Here is a 9,412-nt window from a genome sequence, read left to right on the forward strand (position 1 = left end):
CTCAGAACCCTTGAACAATGCTGGAATGTCAAAGTCTTGCAGAGGAAGAAATTCACTTCAAGAGTGCCAGAGGAGCCAGACTCCATCCCACAGAAAGAACATCTTGAAGAAGACACAGGAGCACAGCACGCATATGGTTTGGAAGATGGAGAAAAGGGAACAGGATGGAGATCCTCCTGAGACAAATGGGTTTATCATTAATGCAGTCCTTCAGGATGGAGGGATTCACTTGACTGCTGAGGGATGGGAAAAGTGTGAACAGTTATGTAATACATGGGGAAACAGCTGCAGCCCTCAAAGTAGAAAAACCAGAAGTAGAAATTTCAGTATCTTGACTGCCAAAGACATTAAATGTTACAAGGCTGGCAGGGTATTTGACCTGCAAATCCACCAGGATTAGACCTGTGACTTCCCAGCCATGCACTCCCTTTACCTTTGCATGGCTACTCTACAGACCCAGTTTACCAGATTAACAAACTGACCTCATCGCAAGAGTCTGATTCTAAAACACTGAGCCACTCATGGGCAGCTATCAGTGATACACAGAACTTCGATACAGTTATTCCCATTTCCTTTTTCCCACCCAGGGAAATCTTACTCCTCATGGCTGAAGAATCAAAAGAAAATGATTGCCAACCAACAATAGCCATAAAATACAAGGAGGAGACAGAAGATATCAGTGCCTTCTGGCACACCTCTCTCTCACTTACTTTTGCCCTCCTCATTGCACTTTCAGCTCTAAACCCCAGTCAAAATACCCTGTAAAGGCTGCAGAAACTCCACTTAGAGCTACATCTTAGCTACCCCAGCCCAAGATCTTCACAGGAGTTAGGCAGCCTGTCACTGCCTTCTGAAGCACTAAATGCAAAGATGTGTCTGAAATACAGAAAGCAAATGCATCTCGTTGAAGTGCACATCACTAAATACAAGTCAGGGATACTCTTGGTTACAGTAAAGGTTCAAAACCCCACATACAGAGGCACAAGCACAAGCAGAGATGTCTGGACTTGATGAACCGAAGGTGGATGATGCTCATTCACTACCTCTAAACATGTGATTTATGTTTCTTCCCTTTTCCCCAGAAATGCTGCTTCCAAGAGGTCTCGAGCAGCATGAAGTGGGCAGCCAGACCAGCCAGCTCAGCTGCAGCTTCTCTCTGCTGGAGTTATTTGCCTTTGTGTTTCCAATGCACTCTCTGCTTTTTCACAGCTGTGTGTGTATGCAACAGCTGCCCATGTTTTTAGTGTGGGCTCTTCCCAAGAAGAGGGATTTGGGGAGCAGATGCTGATGAAGAAAAGACACTCACCGTTACATTTTCTATTTTTGTCTTTCAACTAAATAATTCTGTATTGGTTCTATTAAGAATTGACTAAATCAATCATTTTTACATGCTTTGGGCTCAGAAAAGCCAGAGCACCTGCCAGACCAGAGCCTTATCCCAACTGTGCATAAGCTGCCTTTTCCCTAATTCCAGCCCAGCTCCACCCAGCCGACCTCTGCCATGGGCACAGGCAGAGCCTGCCCGACCATCTGGACAGCACCTCTAAGCACAGTAATCCCCCCTCGAGATTAACGCCGCACATCTTGCCTGGATCGAGCGGAATTCAGGTTATTCTCTGTGTCTCACCCACCAGGCCTCCAAGTGAAACATTTGGGCACCTGCTCAGAGCATATTCAGCAAGTTATTTATCTTGTCTGAAATACACCTGCCTTCAGCATCCAGCCATTGATTCCACTGATCCCACTGGGAGAGGCTGTAACATCACTTCTCCCTGGTGCTCCTTTCATGCTGGAATTCACAGTGGGAAAGCCCTGGGACAGCTGCTTTAAGCAACCACAACCATGAACGTTCCCAGGGCTCCCCAAAACTGGTTAGAAAGTCCCACTATTAAAATGAATCAGTTGTGAAATCCCTTAAATTACTTCATTCACTTGAAGGAGTGTTTGTGGAACGTGGACCCATTAGCAACAACGGCACTAATTTAATGACAACTGCTCTGCCTCCTGCCATGATGTTTAGTTCTACTGGGCTCATCTGGAAAAAAAATGCTGCAATTATTTTAATTAAGTGAGAACGGGCTTTGTGATTTGAGCTGCTGAAGTCTTTTCCTCGCAAAGCTGTTTATAAACAAATTTTGCCAGTTGTAGAAAAATGTCAGCATAAAATGAAGATTTTAAGACTATAAATGGTGCTCTAAGGTCACCTTGTCTCCAACCACCAACTCTTATAAGAAAATGTCCCTACACACTTAATTGAAGTAAGATCATAAACCCTTTACATTTAAAGGTCTTTCAGTGCTTGACCATCTGTTCAGGGCCCTGGCCCATAAACACAGAGAGGGGAGATTAAGGCAGGTTGGGAGGAAAGCAATCCATCAATATGATCACTCCTTCTAGGAAATCCCCACCAAGGATTCAAGACTCCAAGGCAAAATGGGCACAGGAATGCAAGACAGGTTGAAAGATGTTCAGAAAAGACACCTGATACTGAAATGCATCACCACAAAGTGATTTTACCTCACAAATTTTACTTCTGTATTTGGGATGAATTTTAATGTATTCTATCTCTATAAATTCAGAACTCTTCTAGACCTTCCTTTTGTGCCATGTACATTTTGAAATATGTGACAGACTCCCTATTTCTTCAAATATAGACCAGTCTCATGAAAGATGGGGGGAAAAAAAAGGAGCTGCAATGGCTCTAGGAATAACTCTGCCTCTGTCTTCATTCAGTGCTTTTCTCAGCTTCTGCGACATCCAAGAGACAGCCTTATGAGACTCTTCTTTAAATTTTCCTTTCAAAAACTTATCACTCAACAGAACCCAGCATCTGTAAATCTCAGAAACCAATGGCAGGTTTTCCTGGAAGCTTGAAAGATGACCTTAATTGTGGTTTCCTTTGAGCAGGAACCACCTGCTGTAACCCCTGAGGTGAAGATTTCCAGCAGAAAGCAGCACAGAGAGTGCAGGGTGCTGAGCTGGAGCCCACAGCAAGGTCAGGGGCTGCAGTCTCACAGCTGATTGACAATTTCATTTGGTCCTGGTTTCAGTAGGGCTCAGGTAAATGTACAGGAAGTAAAGTAATTGCTCCTGGGCTCTTACAGGAAATGTGTTTCTGTCTTTTGCTATGGCCTCCAATATCTACCTCAGTTTGAAACAAAACATCCTGACAGATTCATTTCTCCCCAGGGCTTAGAGCCAGAAGATAAGCAGGCATTTGAAGGCTGATGAAAGTGTCAGCTCACTGGCTGAACTGGAAAAATGGGCTTTCAGGAAAATATTTTACAGGGATCCACATTTAGCAGTGGTTCTGGACTTTGTTCAGTGCTGGCAGGTCCACACTCACTCTATGTCAGATCTCATCAGGCCAGAAAATTTAGTTGCTCTCTGCCACATAACATCTTTAGACCTGCAGGGGCCAATACTGATTATCCCTCTGTAATTCCCTGAAGTGGGAAATCTTTCCCATTTAGCTGGACTCAATTCACATTCCCCACACAAATGATTGTCAGGGACAGAAGGGACATGAATCACAGCAATCTGCACGTATGGTACCAGTTAATTTGAAGTTGTCCACTTAGCATTAACGTGACATTTTCTTTGCAATGTTTCCCTATTTCTTTTTTTTTTTTCCTTAATCAAGTTGAAGATGAGGCGTCTGGAAACCGTCTCTAATTGAGGGTTAGACCAGCAGAAACAGCATCTTCAGTAAGAAGCAAAATCAGGAGCGATGATGCTGGAGAACCTGAGAACATGTGAGTGTAGATCTTCCCCAGTGAGAGACACTGTGCACATGCTGCTCCTGGGGGTCTGTCGCAGTTTGGAGGCTGAAATTCTGCAGCCACATCCCACGAGCTGTTCCACTGGAAGATATTTGGCAGCTGCCACATTGTTGAAGGATTTTCCCAGACAAGATGTTTCTCTCAGGACATGGCCCATTCTTCTCCCAATAGCACTGACAGTATCAGTTGTTTATCACTATCTTTAGTGGTAGCGGAACATTTCAGAATTACTGGGAGCAAGGAATATTTTGGATCATCATCACTCAGCCTCTAGTCAGCCAGAACCCCTTAAAAAAGGAGAGTGGCAAGTCACTGGAACACCAGAGCCTTGAGAGCCTGGATGTTGGTGCCTCTCCCTATGAATGCTTGAATAGACCATCATATGAAGGCTTCTGGAGGCTTCCATACACTTGGGAATTCCTGGCTTCAGTTGCACCATGAGTGGTTTTATACCTGAGTGGGAGGAGAAGGGAGGAGAATCCCATTTCCTTTTAATGCTACAGATGACAGCAAGAAGGTGGAACCCTTTAAAAAGAACCTTCATCCAACCCCCTGCCCGTGGCTTCAGCCCGTGGAAGCCCTGCCCATGGAACCTCTGCTCTTTTCGGTGACCCCATTTGTTCTCCAGGTGTTTCCACTCGCTGGCTTAGAACGACACCATCTGGCAGAAACACCGAGATGGTTTAATCACAAACTGATTCAATCTCAGCCTCTGCAGTTTCCTGCCTGGTAACTGCTACCTGGATGATCTGCAGGGAGATCCTCAGGTGAGAGCCCCTTTCTCTCATTCCTCTGTTTTCAGAAGTTGGAGGTTAAACCCAGTAGGAAGAAGCCAAAATGACTTTGGGTGACACAATTTCTGCTCCATCACACCTTCACTGAGGACCTTGTCTGTTCAAAATACAAATGCACACTGGTACATCAGGTCTCAGGGAACAATAACTGGATCAGGAATACTCAGGCTGTCCCCTCATGATATTTTCAAAACCAAACTATTCTTGTTTTCAGTCCTGAAATGCTTCTGTTAGAAAATGCAATCATTAAAAGTATGTTAAGGCTCTCCACTGCCAGAGGGCAGGGTCAGGTGGGATATTGGGAAGGAATTGTTCCCTATGAGGGTCCTGAGGCTCTGGCACAGGGTGCCCAGAGGTGCTGTGGCTGCCCCTGGATCCCTGGCAGTGCCCAAGGCCAGGTTGGATGGGGCTTGGAGCAACCTGGGATAGTGGAAGGTGTCCCTGCCCATGGCAGGGAGAGGAAACAAAACAATATTTTGGGCCCCTTCCAACCCAAGCCATTCCACAGTTCTGTGATAAATGCACCACTTCAGCCAACTCAATCCAAAACTTGAGGATTTACAGAGTCTTAAGAAGATTTAAGAAGCCACCTTCTTTCCTTGGAATAAAAGAAGTTCCTCCATATAGGAAATAGTTACTCCCTATTTAGCATATTGCTCAGTTAAAGCTCCCAAATCTCCAGCCTCTATGCCAGCAATATGGTACAGGTAAATAAATTCCTATGCCAAGTTTTAAAATCTGGGGTCTTTTTGCTTTTTAAATAAATATTGACAATGCTCAAATGCATCTCATCATCTCTGCTTCATTCTTAACAAATCTCCAAGGAAATACTGGTTAACATTTTTCTGTTGTTGTGATGCACACGGAGACTCTCTCATTATTTACCTGAATTGTTTGCATACTTCTAAGATTCCTTAAATCTGTCACAGCCTAGAAGTATTCTTAGATTTGATATTAATTTCATTAATAAATAAAACCATTTCCAAAATGGTCATTAAACTATGGAAAAAACAATTTCTATGTACAACAGAACCTTTTCCTATGTGATCTTCTATGGTCACCCTCTTTTTAATTACAGTTCTGCTCTAGAATGGGACCTTTGAAAGACAATTTGCTGTAATTTTCACATCCACATCCTTCTTCAGTTACTGGAAAGCATTTGCTGCAGTGATGAATGACTGCACAGGTACAGCCACACCTCTCTGAGTTACCTGGTGTCCTTTTCTCAGTGAATGGCACTGCTGGAGCTTATTTTTGGTATTTTAATAACAAAGACACGGCAAAGCCAAACCAGAGCTCACGGGTACGAGGTTTGGTTCTGACACTCAAACACCAAGTCAGAGCCAAGCATTTTTCCACTTTGGTAAAGTTTTCATCCAGAAATGATTTTTAGAAAAGAAGGCAGAACTTTAAGGAGTGTTTTCTTCAAAAGGGATTGAGGAATGTGGCACTAGGCATTGATTATTTGAAAACACAGGGAGTGAGGGATGCTGCTCTGCCTTCCCAAAGACACCAAGGTGTGAGGCCAGTGTTCAGAGCAGCTTTTCTGGGGACACAGAACCCAAGACACCCTTCTTTACTTGTTGCATAACTCCTATAAAACCACGAACCTAACAGGCATAAAATACAGAATGCATACAGACAAGCAACCAGGCATTGGAGTCAATTAAAATACCTCACTGGGAAGGGTTTCTCACTCTGGGCTTTTCCTGAGTAAACCAACAAGGAACTAAAGCTTTTAAAAATAAAAGCTGGGCTTTTGAGAATTGGTCTTGAATTCATAGATTCCTTCAGCAGCCATCAGTACAGGAGGGATGAGCTCCAAGTTCAGCATGCAGGACACTGCAGCACAGTTCTTCCAGCTCGAGGCACTTCCCTGGCTACACCCCTGGTTTAATCCCATCAGGGACAACTTCAAACCCAACTGATTCTGTGCACTCTTCCTGTTGGATGGGTGCAAAGAAACTACATCTAATGAGTAGAAAATCACCTGTTTTTAAAAATTAAAACAATACAGCTGACTCACAACAGAACTGTAGTCTCTTTTCTCTCTTCTAATGTGGGTAGCAGAAGGTCTCTGGTTAAAAATAGAAAGCCTTTCTTATGGTGACAGCAGCTAGTTAAGCGAGCAGAAAAGGAACATGAACATACCTGGTGCACTCCCTCATTGCACACTTTATGCAGGAAGAAGCAGCCATTAGAGATACATTTATTATTTAAGCTTTAATGATAGTAGGAGCAAAGGTACAGCAAAAGCTCCCTTAAGAACCTGCTGTATTTGTGTAAAACATTTAAGTTTGAATAACAGAAAAGAAGTGCCCAAGGAAGCTTTGTAAACTACACTTTCCTCTACAGTAAAACTAATTTCCCTCAGAAAGGTGGTTAAAATAAAGGTTTTCCCCTTACCTTTTTCTGGGCTGAGGCATTTAATTGTGCTTGCATCATCCATATTCCAGTGAGAGATTCAAGTGAAAACACCAGGGGAAGCAGCAAAGACCATATGCACATCCCTGATCTTTCAAAAGACTCTTTTAAAGAATGAGGAAGAGAGCATTGCCCGTTGGTTTCACTGCAGCATCCGAGGGCTCCTAGGGATGCCTGCTGCCCGTGCTCGGAGCAGGCTCATCCTTTATTCCCTGTGCAGGAGTGCATCAGGAGCTGCTGGCAGGTAGAAACCAGCGCAGGAGCTCAATGAATGTTCCCAGCCTTTCCCCTGCAACTCAAGTGTTCAGCCACCTGGGATAACTGTTTGTTAACTCTTTGCCTCCCTGCTCTCAGGCAGGACGTGGGGATGTCTTTTGCTTCACTCCCTCGGAAAAGAACTGAAGGAAAAACTTGTGGATGTCAGCAAAGAAGCGCAGAGGATAATTAACTTTTGATTCCTCCGGGATGTATTGCAGTAGGCAGCGAACGTCAGTGAGGTGCTGCTTCATTTAAGAAGGGGAAAAAAACCAACTCCTTTTTTATGTAAATGCCTCCCCTGTGCCCATTCAACATCCTACACATTGTTATGGGATTCTCCCAGACTCGCTTAAGTTTAGAAAGCAAGTCTACAGCTACTGATAAAAATAGGCAAGCCGTTCTCTTTGGATTTCTTTCTAATTACTTTTCTTGGCAAAGATGATCTATTTCCCACCTTTTTAATATGCAAGGAAATATTAATGCAGAATTAATGGGATATGGCTAGGAAACAATGCACATTATTGTAGGCTGTGTCCCAAAGCACAATGCAGAAGAAGACAGACACAGACCTTTGAGTTCTGTCTAAATCCTGGGGAAGAATTTCAGCATCCTTGTATGAGGGTGCTGCCTAAAAATTCCAACCAGGGATAGTTCCTGCCCCTCCTACATGGTGCTGAAATACACAGGATAAAACAATTTGTTCCTTTGAGGACTTGAAGTCTAATTAAACAGGAATGATAAAGGACTGGGGAAAAAGTTCCTGTCCCCTCTAGGAAAGGAAACTGATGCAGGGTAAGCAGGATTGCAGTATCCTGCCCAACACCCGGGGCATATCTGCCACGGAGCCCCGCAGGCAGGGACCCCACACAGCTCAGGCAGGCAGCGCTGCTCTGGATCCTCTCCCCACATGACTGCAGAAATGAAGCCAATCTGTTTGTGCTGTTTGATGTTGCCCTCTTGCCTCGTACCTCCTCATCCTGACCCACTTCAGCACATGAGGGGCTGTGTAATGCTCCCAGAGTCACCCTTCTCCCACCCCACTCAGGCTCTCCACACTAGGGCTGTTAAACTCTCATTCACAGCTCCCAGCTGCTGCAGCTGGATTGTCCTGCTGTTTCCATCCTACATCATCTTTGCATTTTAGGTATAAGTTGCTATTGCAGGAAGATCAAGATCTTTGCGAGATCTGTCAAAACCCTCTACAGTTTTCATTTAGGCATGAATCCCATGGTCCTTGCCATCTAAGGAATGACTCCAGGATTTGGCTCAAGTTTACTTTCAATAAAACATTATCCTATTTGCTTAGTGCTTCCAGCATTAGCTGCGTCCCCTGAGGTCTCATCTCCTGAGCAACCCATGCAGGAGCACTTGAGGAGCACTTACTGCAGGAGCCTCTGGGGCCTCATGTATTTAGACCACATTACATTTGGGTAACTCCTCTTGCAGCCACTGTGCTTTAACACAGGATTATCGGGGCAAACACTGCGGAGAATGTGCCAGGTTTATCCTAAAAGTAACTCTCATTTTTGTTCTTATTTCCTGTTGGCAAGTGCAGGTTATCAACAAATCTCTGTCTCATATCAGAGGGGAGAAGACGGGCAAGTGCAGAAAATGCCTGTCAGACAAATTCTCTGGGGAATCCCAGGGCAGGAAATCCTCACACTGCAGGGGAGGCTCAATTCACCGCTAGAAATGAACCTCCCATTCAACCCCACCTATTCCTCACAACCCGATCAAGAGACAGAGCAAATTTAAAGATAACAGCTAAGGATGATCAACTAATTCACTAATTCCCCCCTCAAATTGAGCAAAGCTTGTTGCTTCACCAGGTTATGCTTTCTTTAGAAAGAAAAATATACTCCCATCTGAGACCATTCGAGATGCAGAATCAGAACCTAATTACCGTAAGACATCAATTTCATAAAATGAAATGTTTTGTTTCTCTGGGGGTTTTTTGCTGTGCAGTTAGAACAGGGTCACAGAACAAACGTCAGAGAAACATTTGAATGCCTTCACAACAGATGCAAATTTTTTGAAATAAAGAGAACACAGACTGTGCTATCATCGAGACCAAAGCATTTTACATTAAAAGATTCTTTTATGCCAAGTAATGTCTAGTCTAAACCAGGAAACTTCTCTGTGCAAAGACAATCT

The 9,412-nt window shown here is 44.0% G+C and overlaps 1 protein-coding gene across 1 annotated transcript in view; it reads right to left on the minus strand.

The window, feature by feature from the left end:
* PLCH2 (phospholipase C eta 2) overlaps window positions 1–7,092 on the minus strand; it is a 42,493-nt gene extending 35,401 nt beyond the window's left edge. The window contains exon 1 of the mRNA XM_040084783.1: window positions 6,983–7,092. Coding sequence (XP_039940717.1) covers window positions 6,983–7,025 — 43 coding nt within the window. The 5' untranslated portion in view covers window positions 7,026–7,092. The remainder of the gene's footprint in view (window positions 1–6,982) is intronic.
* Window positions 7,093–9,412: the final 2,320 nt, after the last annotated feature.

Source organism: Hirundo rustica, chromosome 22 (assembly GCF_015227805.2).
Source record: "Hirundo rustica isolate bHirRus1 chromosome 22, bHirRus1.pri.v3, whole genome shotgun sequence".
Taxonomy (NCBI): domain Eukaryota; kingdom Metazoa; phylum Chordata; class Aves; order Passeriformes; family Hirundinidae; genus Hirundo; species Hirundo rustica.